The sequence below is a fragment of the Tursiops truncatus genome, chromosome 11, assembly GCF_011762595.2.
Source record: "Tursiops truncatus isolate mTurTru1 chromosome 11, mTurTru1.mat.Y, whole genome shotgun sequence".
Classification (NCBI taxonomy): domain Eukaryota; kingdom Metazoa; phylum Chordata; class Mammalia; order Artiodactyla; family Delphinidae; genus Tursiops; species Tursiops truncatus.
The window spans coordinates 11,608,277-11,623,982 of NC_047044.1; the positions used below are offsets into that span (position 1 = coordinate 11,608,277).

Sequence of the window (15,706 nt, forward strand, 5' to 3'; positions counted from 1 at the left end):
CATCCCTCACGCCCTGGCACAGCCCCTGTCCCACAGACACCCTCCTCCCTCCATACAAGCCAGCCTTTCCTTCCTCTCTTCCCAGATCTTACCCCGCACCGCGTCACCAAAGTCCTCTGAACCCTGACCTCCACTGTGCCTCACGGTCATTTGTTTCTCTGGCTGCCTCAGCCTCCACAGTGGCCTCCCTCAAGGGCGGGGCCGCAGACTGCCTCCCATTGTGCCCCGGCCCTCAGCACAGGCCTAGTGCTTAGGTGGACCATACGGGGGAGAGATGAGAGAATGAATGAATGAATGAACGGGAAGGGTGGCGGCCTCTCGGGGGCTGTGGTCGGCCTCCCAGAGGTGTTCCCATCCTAATCTGGGAAACCTGCAAATATGCTGCCTTACAAGGCAAAAGGAACCTTGCGGGTGTGTTTAAGTTAAAGATGCAGCGATGGGAAGAAATTCCGCTGCGGACCACAGCTTCAGCCTGGGCCTGAACGTTCTGCAGGCCCTTCCTGATGGCCTGCCTTGCCGATTTCAGACCCGTCTGGACAGCTCCCACAGCTGCAGGAGCCAGGTCCTTACCATCGGTCCATCCATCACTCAGTACTGTCCACTGAAAAAGAGCACACCTTGAAAGGTGAGAATTATGTTATATTCTGTGACCTTACTGAGACCACAGCCCGGGAGGCAGCCTCTTGGGTAGCTCTGAGGGACTATTGCAAAGAAGTAAGGGAGGAGCCAGGATATAGGAGTTTTTGCTGAAAACAAACGAACAACAAATGAACAACAAAAAACACATGTAGTCGAACATCAAAAGATTACTGCTAACCAGAAACTTATGGTTTCCAAAGGGGAAGGGGCATGGAGGGATAGGCTAGGAGTTTGGGATTAACATATACCCACTACTATATATAAAATAAATAATCAACAAGGACCTACAGTATAGCACAGGGAACTGTACTCAGTATTTTGTAATAAACTATAAGGGAAAAGAATCTGAAAAATAATATATATATATTCTTTTTATATATGTAAATGAATCAGTGTGCTGTATACCTGAAACACTATATATATATTATATTTTTTTATTTATTTGTTTGCATCAGGTCTTAGTTGTGGCATGCAAACTCTTAGTTGTGGCATGCATGTGGGATCTAGTTCCATGACCAGGGATCGAACCCAGGCCCCCTGCATTGGGGAGCACAGAGTCTTATCCACTGCGGCACCAGGGAAGTCCCACTGACACAATGTTGTAAATCAACTCTAATAAAAAAAATCCATGAACACAAAAGCCAGAAATTTCTATGTTCGCTTTCTGGCTGTGGTCCCCTTGGGGTGATGGAGGCCTTTGGTGAAATGCTCCGAGGGCCAACATGGAGGGATAAAGAAATATAAGAGCAAGAGAGATCACATCTGATGGTATGTCACAGCATCTCCCATCTACACACCAACAACAGGCATTTAGAGGGACAGAGGATGAGGTCAGGGCTGGGTCAATAAACTTGGCTCCCTGATCATGGGATTGTTGGGCAAATAAAAAGGTTTTAGTTTCCTATTAAGGTTTTTAAAAACTACTGCAGTGGAAATTGATCTAGAGAGATGAACACAAGAGGTGACATTTATTCTGTGATTTTTTGAAATAATTTTTGAACAGGGGTGCTTGAAGTTTTGTGACTCAGCTCGAGCCAAGAGGGAGAATTTAGGGATGAAAATTACAGGGTTTGAATACAAGAGGGTTTAAGGATTTCTCTTCCGCTAGGAAAATAGCATAGTCCAGCCAACAGACCAAAACAAGTCAGAGAGAACAGCCCCGCTTCCCCACTTTTATCTTTTTATCTCACTCTCTTTTTCCCTCTAACAAGGTGCCTCCGCACCTTGGCCCTGCACGTGTCCCTGGTCCCTGCACAGCTCGGGGGGTGGGGGGGTGGAGTCCAGCCCTACTGCAGACTCTCATAGATGTCGGTGAGCTCCTCCAACTTCTTCTCCAGCTCCCGGGCCTTCTGCCTCAGCCTTTCAGCCGGCTCCGTCTTTGCCCCCTCATGCAAGTGCTTTGCCTCTTTCACCAGGAAGGCCACTTCCATCAGAAGGGAGAGACCTGCAGTGGCCACACCCTGAATCCGGGCCTTTTGGGTCATTGCCAGAGCCGTGCCTCCAAAGGCTTTCTGCACCTGTTTGCCACGTTTCGCTGAGACTTGCCCCGTGGTCGTGAAGCGCTTAGCACTGGCTGCTAAACCAGGGTTGCCTTTGGCCACCTTGATAGCACAGACGTTCTTCTCAATGCCTTGCATGGCTTGGAAGACTTTCTCTACAGAGGAAGTAAACTGGGCTGTGCTGTTAGATACAACCCCCTCAAACACCTCCTCTTTGCTGTCGGCCGTTGACGTATAGCGACTGGCTTCGTTTTCTAATGCCAACGTGCTTACACGTTCCACGATGGTGGTGGATACATCGGTCACAGCAGCCGCTGCTCCCAGCCCTAACCCAGTGGCTAAGAGTGCCAGACTGGCCCCCATTGTCACGGGTGCCAGAGACAGACCAAGGATGGTCAGGACTCCAGACACAGTGCCAGCAGAGTGGGCTGCCACATGGGAGATGGTGCAGTCCCTGTGGAGCTTGTCAGCCTTCTCTGCGAGAGCATAGAGCTTTGTTATGCCCTCCTCCAGCTTCTCCTTCATCCGAGGATACTCCTCCAAAAATCTCTCCCTGTCCAGCTGCTCTTCTTCGAGTGTGTCTTGATCGCCCATGGCCAAGTCTGTTTTCAGCTCATTCAGATATTCATGTAGTGTATCTGCCTCTTCTCTGTAACAATGAAGGTCAAGGGATTAGAAAGATAGATTGCTCGTCCATAAAATAGGCTCAACAAGATCTATCCTACATACATTATAGAGATTTTATTATAAATCAAATAGAAAAGAATTTTACAAATGTAAATTTTTTTCAACATTAAACATGTTTTGTACCTTGTAGATGCTCCGTATACTTATTCAATCATGGAATAAATAAAAAAAGGTCATCTTAGGAGACTCTCTTTTTTTCTTTCTATCCTTATCTTTATTTAAAAATGTTTTTAACATTTTTATTGCAGTATAATTGCTTTACAGTGTTGTGTTAGTTTCTGCTGTATAACAAAGTGAATCAGCTATATGCGTACGTATATCCCCATATCCCCTCCCTCTTGCATCTTCCTTCAACCCTCCCTGTCCCACCCCTCTAGGTGGTCACAAAGCACCGAGCTGTTCTCCCTGTGCTATGCGGCTGCTTCCCACTGGCTATCTATTTTACGTTTGGTAGTGTATATATGTCCATGCCACTCTCTCACTCATCCCCACTTACCCTTCCCACTCCCCGTATCCTCAAGTCCATTCTCTACGTCTGCGTCTTTATTCCTGTCCTGCCCCTAGGTTCATCAGAACCTTTTTTTTTTTTTAGATTCCATAAATATGTGTTAGCATACGGTATTTGTTTTTCTCTTTCTGACTTATTTCACTCTGTATGACAGTCTCTAGGTGCATCCACCTCACTACAAATAACTCACTTTTGTTTCTTTTCATGGCTGAGCAATATTCCATTGTGTATTTGTGCCACATCTTCTTTATCCATTCATCTGTGGACAAGGACACTCTTAAGATAGGGATTTGATAAAGACGCCTCAGAGGCAGGTCAACACAATCACTTCCAAAGAGTAGGCAGAGTGGGAACTCCACAGAGAAGCACAGAGAAGTGGGATTGGAGCAGAAAAACCTTCATTCAGAGAACCTTAGTGTGTAGTGAGGAGTCAACCTGCTCTTTGCCCTTGGCTACTGGGAAGTGGTCCCTGAGCCCCTAGAATATTCTGGCTGATAGGAGTGTCCTCGTCTGCCTGGGCCTTTGGCCACTGGACAGGCTAACAGGGTGACATGTGATGGGGCCTCTGGGTCACGTGGTATCACATCTGACCTCTGGAGGAGCTGGACACTAGGGCATTAGTCTGACCTCCGGGAGGGCAGGAGGACAACCGCCTCAGCTGTGCGGGCAGCAAGTGACTGAGCCCAAATAAAACTCCATACGCTGAGGGTCCTGTTGAAAAAGGTTCACTCCTCGGTCAAGTTTCAGTCAGGCTCTTCTGAGCCCTCTTCTCCAATAGGCCTCAACCTCCGCCCTTTGTGTCCTGTCCTTGACGGCCTGTATTGCCCAGTCCCAGCAAAACTTCGTCCAAGTCAGTTTAGTGAGAAGCCTTCCCACTGTTTAGATCTTATCATGTTTGATATCTGATCAAACTCCTCATCTCCCACCTTTGATGCATACATCCTTTACTTGCTTTTAGCAAGAATCCTGTCAGCAAATTTCAACAAGAACCCCCCTGCCCTCGATGTCTCCTCTCAGTGATTTTCCAACCCACGCCCCTCACTCTGATCATTGGCTACCAATCCCCACTCATCTTTGCTGTGTTCGGACGTGCGCCCATCTGTCTCCTCTGCTGCGATGGTCTTCACGCCTATCACGATAGTCCTGAAGAGACTCTCCCTTATTGTTTTAACAAGAGTCAGAATATATTTCTTTAAACAGGGTGAACGTCCCTGGTGGGCAGTGCTCCGTGTGCCCTGCCACACACTGAATCCAGGACAGGGACACGGCCTGAGGACAATGGAAGCTTCCTGTGTGAAACCCGCCCAGACTCTGCCCTGTGGCTGATGGGAACCGGCATCCTTCCCTGTAATAAACCGTAACTGGGATCGTGACAGTTTTCAGGGAGTTCTGTGCCTCCTTCTAGGGAATTCTCACACCTGATGGTAGCTTTGGGGATCTCCCAAATTTGCCATTGGGGTCAAATGTAAGGACAGCCCTGGGGACTGTGCCTCAGACTTTGAGGAACGGCTATCTCTGCGTACTTAGAATTAAAAAAAAAACAAAACCCAAACTCAGAGATAAAAGTGACCTTAACGATCATTTTGCCTGGCATCTGCTGTCTTCCAAGCCTGATGCCCTTGGCCTTCCCAGCTGAAGGTCACTAGGTCCCTCTGCTGCCCCAGTTGACTGGGAAGCAGGTGATATGCTATTAACCCTCGTTCCCCTTGGACTCTCCAGCCCGCCTCACTGATTCCTGACCCATCGCCCAGCACCCCCGACCTCTCAGGGGTCACCAGCCTAACTCATACCTTAGCTGGTGACAACTTCACATGCCTGCACACCAAGGCCATGTGCGACTTTATGGAACCTCTCAAAGATTCAAGAGACTTTAGGAAACATCCACATGAACTGCTAAGCCTGGAGAGACCTGCATTCGCACAAGCTGGTGGAGGAAGACTTTTCCTCTTTGGTGGGGACTTGTGAAGTCTCGTCAGAATCCCTCAGATGACACAAAATCGGCAGCCACTCATGGTGATGCTGGAGGTCTCACTAAGCCACACGGCCTTCCCACTGGTCAGGGCTACTCTATGTAGATTGGAAGAGGGTCCCAGATGGCAATGGAGAACCCCAGGTCCCAGGCAGGGTGTGGAGGACACAGTCACCCAGGGCCCTCTATGCTCAGCATGAGGGGATCGAGTCGGGGAGGGAAGAAATGTCCCCTCTCCCACTCACAGGACCTCTGCTAGGGTCACAGCCCCTTCAGTTTTGTGTCCTAGGGACCCACTCGCCTCACTCTAGTCCTGGCTCTGCTGCCCAAGCCTTCCTACTAGTCCTCCAACCTGGACCCCTCTGCTCCATCCTGACCCCTGGGTCTGACCCTGGTCCAGGCCTCCCTGGGCCTTTGGACGCGATGATTGCACTTGGTTCCCCGCCTCTGACCCTGCAGTTCACTCTAAGACCATCAGATTGAATTGCTATTCCCACTGGACACATGACAAATCTGAGACTCCAACTCTTAAGCTCAGAGTCCCAGAGCTGGGCAGGGGTAGAGCCAGGATCCAACCCAGCTCCATGCAATCCCACTCCAGCCTCTCTGCCTTACGGGCCAGCAGGATCCTGCAGTGTTGGTACACTTCCTAAGATGGAGATGAAAAGGGCTCCAGCCAGAATCCCCGGGAACGCAAACTGATGGTGTCAGGATTTTCTGACTTGTCCTAAATAGAGTCCTGCTTGGGCCTCATCTCTAGGAAAAAGGCTCTTTGGCCCCATCTCTTCCCAACAAGCTTTTTAAAAGTTAATATTAATTGAGCACCTACTATGTGTCAGCCATCATGCTAAGCACTTTGCATACATTTTCTCAATTTCCTCACAATAAAATTGAACAGATGAAGAAACTAAGGCAGAGAGTAGTTCAGTAACTTCTCCAAGGTCGTAACATGCCCCTTCCTTGCATGTTTCATCTCTTCTCAACCTGAGGCTGTTCACTGCCAGCAAATGACAAGGAGGAAACATTCCCCACGGAAACTTGAGAAGGAACATCCTCGACCCCAACCACAGGATCCTGCCTGGAAGAGGTGTGTCTGCCAGGAGGAAACGAGCCTGGGGCATGGGGCTGTGGGTGACATTTCTGCTGCATCCCTGCAGGTTACCTGGGCAAATCAGTCTCAGCTACAAATCTCTTCCAGCCTTCGTCTTCAGTGAGCAGGTGTTGCAGTTTTTCCCTGCTCACTCTCTCCCGGAAATACTTAATGACATCTTTTTCTTTTTCCTGCTTCACTGAGGGAGAAAGGAACCCAGGGCTTACATGGAGGGAACCCACAGCACTAACTTTGCAGGCAGTTGGATAGAGCCCGGGTCTTGTTGCTGAGATGAGGACCTCCGGGAGGCCTCACTCCGATTACTATTCCCTGGGGTCTGAGGTTCTCTGTTAGTCCAGCAGTTTGTACTCGGAGGTCCCACCACAGGAGCTCAGACCCGACCTCCGGCCTGGGAACCAAGATCTCACAAGCTTTGCGGTGTGGTAAAAAAAAAAGAAAGAAAAGAAAAGAAGAAAGGAGTAGTACAATGTCAAAGAATCAAAAACAAAATAAAAATAGAAAGATAAAAAATACATTAGGAAAAATAAAACTATAATTGAAACAACTGCAACAAGGTAAAATAAAACCACAACAGAAAAAAGAAAAAAAAAGGGAGCGGGGGAAACAAGGCCAAAGGAGAGAACAATAACAAAGTATAAAGAATAAAATTAGAAAAATAAAAGATTTATTAGGAAAAATAAAAATATAAAAGAATCATCAACAATGAATCAACAAGGTAAAACAGAACCCTAATCTAATAGAGGAAAGGAAAAAAAGTCTTGGCTATGGGGGCGGAGTTTAGGCAGGGGTGGAACTTAGGCAGGGGCGGGGTTTAGGGTGGGTTGGGAAGTAGGGGGGGTGACGTTTAAGCGTGGGGCGGGGCCTAATGGGAGGGGATATAGGGATATACTATGCATATAGCTGATTCACTTTGTTATACAGCAGAAATTAACACAACATTGTAAATCAATTATACTCCAAAAAAGATGTTAAAGGAAAAAAAGAAAAAAAAAGAAAACAGTATTTAAAACATCACAAAAATGTAAACCCTCTGATTTTTTAAAAAATCTAAAGTAAATTCATTTATGTGCAAGTCCTGGCTTTCCAATTTTGATTATTTTGGAGGCTTTTTAAAATTGAAGTACAGCTCATATACAATATTAAATAATTGATAGGTGTAAAATACAGTGATTCAAAAATTTTTAAGTTTGTATTTCATTTATAGTCATTATAAAATAATTTTTATCTTTTAAAATAAAACACTTTAAATATGAGAAGTAAATGTACTTGTTAACTAATATAAAAATTAAATTACACTGCTAGAAGTTGGGAGGTGAAGTCACTGAAGGGAGGGGGAGGATTAATACTTCATTTTTCAAAGTGGGGAGTCAAGAAGTACAGGCTCGGGCTTCCCTGGTGGCGCAGTGGTTGAGAGTCCGCCTGCCAATGCAGGGGACACGGGTTCGTGTCCCGGTCCGGGAAGATCCCACATGCCGCGGAGCGGCTGGGCTCGTGAGCCCTGGCCGCTGAGCCTGTGCGTCCGGCGCAACAGGAGAGGCCACAACAGTGAGAGGCCCGCGTACTGCAAAAAAAAAAAAGAAGTACTAGCTCCATTTGAGGGCCTAAGAAATGAAGGTGTAAATAAAGTGCTTACAACTACAAAGTTTCTATTAGAGGATATAAAACTAGTGATATAATGATACTAGGAGAAGGTAGGGAGGGATATAAAAAAAAATGAATGAAATCAATATCTTTCCTGGTAAAGTAAATAAATAATATCAAAATTTTTAAACCAAGAAAAAGAAAAAGACAATCCCTAATATCTATTAGCTATTGTGGTTGATGACTCCCCACTTTGTACCAGGCACCATTCTAAGTGCCTGGTATGCCTTCACTCACTTTTAGTTCTCACAACGACCCTGTAAGCAAGGAAACGGAAGCTCAGAGAGGTTAAGTAATTTACTCAAAGCACCCAGCTTGCGCTAGGGCAGGAATTCAAGTCCAGGTTCCTGTCTCCAGAGCACACACTCACACTACTCTCTCTCCCAATGTAATAATATCATTTAGAGAGATCGATTAACTGTCTAAAGAAAAAGCTTTTCCTTGGGAGGTAATGAGCAGAGCCCTCTGTATGAATTGGTTTGTTTTAACCATATGCACTTATTACTTTGTATTTTTTTAACTTTAAGAAAGCAGAAGTCACTTTAGTAAGTAAGCCACAAGAAGGGGTTGGTTTCAGGCACCACCACCTTAAGGATGATGGAAGCAGTTGGATCAAGTGCCAATAAGAAATGAGCCTGATGTGTCCTGATGTGACAACGGTCAGTATAGGAGACATGTTCGTGTTGATGAAACCAAGCTCTCTAAGAAAAGTAGGGATAAGAACAGGGGTTCAAGCAGAATATCAGAGTGAACTGTCACCTTAAACAGATACATTTTCCAGCAGCATCTTGCCCACCCACATAGGCACCCATGGGCTTCTGTCCACTCAAGGGAAGCAAGACTCCTTGCAGGGGAAGTGAATTCCACGGGCCGGCATACCTGCTACTCCAAAGGCAAGGATGCTCTCGAAAATGTTCGGAGCAGCGTTTAGAAGGGGCACCCACGTATAATAATAATAATAATAATAGATAATGATTACTATGATCATGTTTTTAGGCCAGGTTGAGTCTGTGAAAGGCCATGAGATCATAATAATATTCAAATGAGAAGAGTTTAGATAAAGCGTGTCCAAAGAGGGAGATATAAAGGTCAAAAAAAGGTAGCTATGCTCCAAAGAGGTGAGTATAACGGGAAATATTTCACTGTTAATTGAATTTAATAAGAAGAGGAGTTTTAAAGTGTATGGGGATATTCCCTTCTGTTTATTTACATGACTATTTATAAAGGATTGAGGAAGAAAACAAAGAAACAGCCTCTGACATCCCAGGCTGGCCTGGTATCACAACAGGGCGATGCTATTCTCCGGTTGGATGTAGAGACTCTCAGAGAACACCAACCTCAGACCACGGCGCCCTGAGAGCATGAGGAAATGGGACAGCAAACACCCATCACTGTGCTGCCCCCAACACAACACTCCCTCCCTTGGCTGGAAAGCATGACTGTCCTTCTTTACCGATTAGACCTTTCTCCTCACTCCGTCTCCCCTCTCCATAGATGGATTTACTGAGACACCTTCAGTGTGAACTGGCCCCCATTCTCTGCAGCACCCGATCTACAGAGGCCCCATTTCCTTAGAGCCTCCCCCAAATGACCTGACCTAAGCCCCAATCCTAGAATCTTTCTTTCTAACGCCTTCTTTCTGCGATGCCCAGGGTTCTCCCTCAGGAAGAGTAACAAACAGCTTGTCCACTATGGGAGTGTGCCTGAGGCTGCAGGCACTGACAGTGTGGGTGGAGAGAATACACACAGGCAGGCCGCCAGGGGTAAGGTTGCCTAAAGCAGGTTCCTTTCGCTTTCCAAGCCGCCCTTGCTCTGCTCACTCCCCGGCTGGTCCCTTTCCCGCTCCTGTGCTTTGTTCTCAGACTTGATCTTAACAACACAGTGTTCCTGTGTCCTTGGATGCTTTCCTGCCCACCTGCTCTCCTGAAGTTCCACTTCCTCCAAAGCCACTCGCCTCCCCCCTCGACCCTTCTGCCTCTCGTCTCAGGGCCTGGACATCAGGTATGTGTTGCTGGGCCCCTCTGCGGTGAGCGGTGACCGTATGACCCAGTCCTGGCTAACAAGGCACAGAAGAACTCAGCAGAGGGGGGCCTGGAGGCTCCCTGCTGTAAGGAACAGGTGGGAGAGGAGAGCTGGCTCGTCCCCTGCCTCCTTCTCTGCCTCGAAGCTGCACGAGCCCGGGAGCCAGGGCAGCCAGTTGAAATCGTGAAACACAGGGACCAGGAGGCAAGGAGGGGGCGGAGGAGGGCTCGGGCAGAAAGCCTGGATCCTGGATGACTCCAAACACCTGTAAACGGGGCTGCGCCCTCGACCTCCTCCTTCGGTCCTTCTCTGCCGCTCTCGGCCTGGCCCTGACCCTCGTGTGCACCCCCAGCTGGGTGTGCATGCTGGACGGTGCTCCCTCCTGCTGGATTACTCTACGTGGCGTCCTCCTCCATTAGCCTCTGGTCGATAACTTCCCGGAATAGTTGTTGGTGGGAGAAGCCTGTCCCCCACCCAACTGCATAGCCAGACACGCCCTCCCTCCCTGGGAGCCGACAGAGATTCTCACCAAGCACCCCCCTGCATGTAGCCGCAGGGCATCCTGCTTGGTCAGGGAAAGGAGGGGTTAAGACAGGATCAAGTTCAGAGTCCTTAGCCCAGCCTCCAGGCCCTCCTACTGCTCTAGTTCCGGTCTTCTCACCACTTCCTGCTTCCCTGGGCCTGGTCCAGGTGCCTGGAGGACTCCCAGCTGCCTGGCCTCGGATTTCCCCCCAGCCTCCGGGCGTTTGCTCGGGCTGTTCCTCCCCCTGCAATGCCTTTCCCCACCTGCTTCACCAGGTGAAATGTTACCTGTTCTTGGAGGCCCAGCGCCAAAGCCTCCTGCCGCTTCTTCCTTCCCCCAATTCCTCCACCGGCTCCCCGGGAATGTCGCACTTTCCTGGTCGTGGTTCTATTTGTGTGGAGTTTCCTCAGGTCTGAACACCCCTCAGGGGCCCTGTCTATTCTCTGCTGCACCTTCTGCTCTAGGGCCTCCGGGGCACCCTCCGCCCTCCCGGGCACAGCCTGGCTAAAATAGGAGGTGTGGGACCATTATTGGGATTTGAAACAACCAGCTTCTCGATGACACAGCACAACCCCAGTTCCACCCGCGTGAAATTAGAAAGAAAGGGAGGGGGAAGGGGGAATAGAAAAAGGAAGAGGTGGAGGAGAAAAAAAAAGCTTCTAATCAATGAAGGATTTAATCCCAAAGGGATCTGATTTAACCAGAAAGAAAAAACTACAAAGGTACTAAAAGAACCATTGAAAATAATGTTGATTTATGGAAACCTTTCTAATTCACACAGAAATCCCACAAGCTATAAAAGAACTTCTGATCTATTTGACCTCTTGAGAATTAAAAATTGTAAAGGACACCGTAAACCAGGTCAGAAAACAATCAGAGACCGGCAGGCACTGTTTGCAATACTTACAGTAGACAAAGTCAATATCCCCAACACACAGAGAGCCTACAAGTCCACAGGAAAAGGCTGAAACCAGTTTTTAAAAAATGGGTAAGAGATACGAACAAACAATTCCAGGGGAGGTGACTTGCCCAGGGTCACAGAGCTCTCAGTAGGCAGAGTGGAGGCCAACAGCAGACCTTGTGACACAGGTATGTCAGGCATGGGGATGTGATTTTAATAACCCAAAAGTTTCTAGGTGTGTCTCTGCCTGTATACACGCATAGATCTAAGCTCACGCCCTACCCCCCCGTTACAGTCACATGTGATGAAAGAATTTTCACATATTGAGATATAGGGAGGTGATTCTGGCTTTTACATGAGTTTAATTGACTTTATGCTAACTAAAACATTTGTTTTTGGCCTATCAAACATACACCATACATCGATTTTAGTTATTAAAGAAGACGGCGCATTGACCAGAAGTAAAGAATGTCCCCGCTAAAAATAAAGATGAAATGCCTCCCTTCCTGGGAAGCCAGTGCAGTGTTCCTTCCATGTTAGGATTTCCTTCCTAGGTACCAAGGCCATACTGACTCGCTGTGTACATGCTGTTCTGTATTTTGTGAAACCTTGAAGAAAACTATCCCTGACTCGTCTGACGGTCTTTGTTTTGACAAGATGTAAACCTGTGCTGAAAGCCATGCTTCTCCAGAGCGGTGTCTCACAGTTATCTGAGAGGCTGTCTTCTGGGCTAGAGGCCTCAGTTAGTTCAAAGAAAACCCTTTTCTACTCCTATTAAACATTTTTTATTGATTATTTTCTTTGACACAGGTGTACAGTTTGACTTTTCATCTCAAGATTGCACAACAGCAAACACAGTGCAGGTCTCTGCAGCCAGGTCATCCCACTTCCTCAGCGGGGCCATCTTCCCCGCACAGGGCCACCCATCACCCACATCTTGAGCAGTGGGCCCGGTGAGCACCTGAAGACAGAGCCCTGCATCCCCTTGCTTGGTCTCCTGGCCCTCCCCTCTCAGGCCTCAGTATCTCCCCAGGGCCTGGTACCGAGCAGGCGCACAGCGACAGGGTGGGTGAACAAACCTTGATTCCTTGTATCTCCAAATAAATCCTTGACCCCTTCAGCGTCACCACAGCGCCCTGGGGGCTGCTTCAAGGTGGCCAGGCCACAGGAGGAGAGGTTCTGACATTCATACCCTCCTCCACCCACTCTGCTTCCTCCAAATTTCCCGAAGGACCGAGTAACCCCCAACACCCACCTTGCTCCTGGGGTCACCACTCATGTCTCAGGAGTCTGCATTTCGAGCTGAGCTCACCTGAGCAGGTGTCGCCCTCCCTCTGCACTGTTTAGGGGCCCAGGGGGCGGGAGGAAGCTGTCAGACAAACCTGCCTTCAAATCCAGGCTCTGCCGCTGCTTCACCTGCCACCTCGGGCCCATGACCTCACCTCTCTGAGCTTTGATCTCCCTTCTTCTGTAAGTCAGTGACAGTCATACTTTTCTCAGACAGTTGTCCTGAGGATGGGGAGATGGGTGGGGATCCTACACGCCCCTGCTTACCCAGGAATCTTCCTCTGGCCGAGTGTGAACAAGATCCAGTTGTTCTCAGCTATGCAGATGCAGCCACTAGCTGTGCGTCTCTGCAATAACCACACGCACCCGCTGGGCCCAGATATACCTGGAGAAGCAAAAAAGAAAGTGAAAGCCCTCACCGCTAAGTCACTCAGGTCAAACAAACACTCTACCCACTAGGCCTCACCCTGGGCTATTCTCACCCTGATGCTGACCCCCATAGAGAAACAAGTCCAGCCCTGACATTCCAGGTCCTACTGGGCTCAGCACATCTTGCCTCGGGCTCCTTGAAGGAAGACCTTCCACCAACAGACTTTGAGGCCCTTGGCAAATCACTCCCCCCACACCATGGGCTTCTTCCACGCTCCCTCTGCCCTCTGCACCCGCCCACGCTCGCCAGTCTGCCTGCCTTATCTACCTTCACGCCTCCAGCACTCGATACGGTGCCAGGACGTACCAGATGCTCACTGCATACTGGGTATATTGCTGCTGCTGTGTGCCACGCCCACACGGGTTCTAGGCATTTGCTCACCCAGGAACTTCCGTCAGGGACACCTGCTCCTACCAACTTGAAAAATCATGCTCATCTTCCAAAGCCTAAATCTGGCATCACCTCCTCTGAGAAGCCCTCCAGGACCCTCCCCTGCAGAGTCCACTGTGCCCTGCTCTGCTCCCATGGTACCCTAGAGAGGGGCCTAAGTTCACCCCTCAGCCACTCTGGCCACGACCCCCCTGCTCCTTTCGATCAAGTCTCTAGACGTGGCCCTGATGACAGGAACAGCACCAGTGCCTCTGGGTCCTAGTGACCCACACGAGGAGGCCCAGCCTTGGTGGTCAAGGCCATTTGGATGGATGTAAAGTTTGTGGGAAGGGCTGAGAGCACGATGCTCTTTTCTCCCCTGGCTTATTTGCATTTGACAACAGATCTCTCCTCTCCAAACGGAAGACTTTTACAGGAAGGCCAGTGACCTGGCAACTCAGGAAAGTCTACAACAGAAAGCCAGTCCTGTTTTCTGTTTGGTTCCTGAGCAAAGAGCCACCGTGGATGGAGGGCTGAGTGTGTGTGTCAGGTGCTGTGCTGGTACCATCCACACAGTTCCTGTTTAATCTCCCATTAGCTCTAAGAAGTGTTGGCTCCATTTTACAGGGAAAGAAATGGAGAAGAAAAGGTCCCACAGCCTGTAAGTGGTGCAGCTGGACTGCTGGTGGACTTTTCTGCTTTGCCCCAAGCAGAAGTGGCTGGAGTGGGCCTCCTATCAGGGCTGCTTCGTCCTAGGAAATGTCCCTGGGGCATCGTGGCCAGCTCCTCTCAGCTTTTGAGGGAGGGACAGAGGAGTGATGGGTGTTATCCCATGAGGACCACACACACTGTAAGTCTGGTCTTACAATCACCCGTAACATATGCCAGGTATATAATGTGATTTTGCAGATAAGGAATCCGAGGGGAGGGGAGAGGCTGGAACTTTCTTCCACCAAATCAGGGGAGGGCCAAAGACTCAAACCGAGGTTGACATTTGACATTTGACACTTGCAAACACTGCTCCTTGCTTAATGTTATTTTTTGTCATTGTTTTCTGTAAACTTCCTTCCTCCGGATTCTTTTCCCTTTCTCTAGCATGACTTTAGCCAAACAAAACCACTGTGAGATGCAGAACTGGATTAAACATCCACGTGAGCTGTAGCCAGGTTGACATAAATGTCCTCAATGCAGAATCTTCGCCGAACATGAGTGACCTCCATAAAGACAGGCTCATGGCAGAGCCGTTAGACAGGGGCTGTAGACTCAGACCGAGGTGAGGATTAAGCATCTCTTCACTCCAGGGTCATAAGCTGAGACCACCCCATGTGGAGACCCTGAAGATCTAGTGACTATAAAATCGGCCTCAGTGTGACCCCCAACATCACAAGAGAAGTCCCCCAGGATGGCTACAGCATGTGACCATGGGGGCTTTTGGGTCCTCCGAGTGGCTGGCAGAGACGGGTACCAGGCGCAGAGCACAGGGGATCACACTCCACGCAGACAGCATCTGGTGACCTCAGGGGAACTGGTCTCGGCCACTGGCTGCCAGGCCGCCAGCATCGTCCACTGGACAATCCTACTGGTCTTTCCTCGGGTGGGAAAATTGGGCCCTGAGGGAATTCACAGCTGTCAGCCTCTGGAAGGTTTAGAACTAAGTATAAAGAGGACCAATACAATCAAGCCCACCCGGGCTTCCCTGGTGGCGCAGTGGTTGAGAGTCGGCCTGCCGATGCAGGGGACACGGGTTCGTGCCCCGGTCCGGGATGATCCCACATGCCGCGGAGCGGCTGGGCCCGTGAGCTATGGCCGCTGAGCCTGCGCGTCCGGAGCCTGTGCTCCGCAACGGGAGAGACCACAACAGTGAGAGGCCCGCGTACCGCAAAAAAAAAAAAAAAAAAATACGTGCTCGATTGCATTGTGATCTTCACCAAGATCACATATATGCTGACCTTCCCCCCCGCCTCTTTGGAGCAGTTTCTCAGAGCTCTCTGAAACGCTGTCTCCTGGGCTGCAGTCCTCATTTCGCCCCGGAGGAAACCTAACTCACAGGTCTCACGTTGTGCCTTTTTTTTCAGCCGACAGTATAATGTTTAAGAGAATTGGACACATTCTCAGAGTTC

At 49.1% G+C, this 15,706-nt stretch overlaps 1 protein-coding gene across 1 annotated transcript; it reads right to left on the reverse strand.

Annotated features, from left to right (window-relative positions):
• Nucleotides 1-1,580: 1,580 nt before the first annotated feature.
• Nucleotides 1,581-12,779, reverse strand: LOC101319457 (apolipoprotein L2-like). The gene is made up of 5 exons (XM_073789211.1): nucleotides 12,756-12,779; nucleotides 10,342-10,471; nucleotides 6,464-6,591; nucleotides 3,524-3,588; nucleotides 1,581-2,787 (listed from the first exon to the last, which is right to left on the reverse strand). Exons 1-5 carry the CDS (start codon nucleotides 12,777-12,779, stop codon nucleotides 1,926-1,928), a joined length of 1,209 nt encoding a protein of 402 aa, XP_073645312.1. The 3' UTR covers nucleotides 1,581-1,925.
• Between the last annotated feature and the right edge of the window lie 2,927 nt (nucleotides 12,780-15,706).

Excerpts from the sequence above, each read along its gene's own strand:
- LOC101319457 (XM_073789211.1), bottom strand. The coding sequence starts at position 12,779 with ATGAGTGGTGACCCCAGGAGCAAG. Across the intron at positions 6,592-10,341 it reads GGGCGCAGCCCCGTTTACAG|TGAAGCAGGAAAAAGAAAAA; the intron begins GTGTTTGGAGTC and ends TTTCTCCCTCAG. Across the intron at positions 3,589-6,463 it reads CTGAGACTGATTTGCCCAGG|ATGGATAAAGAAGATGTGGC; the intron begins TAACCTGCAGGG and ends GTCCACAGATGA.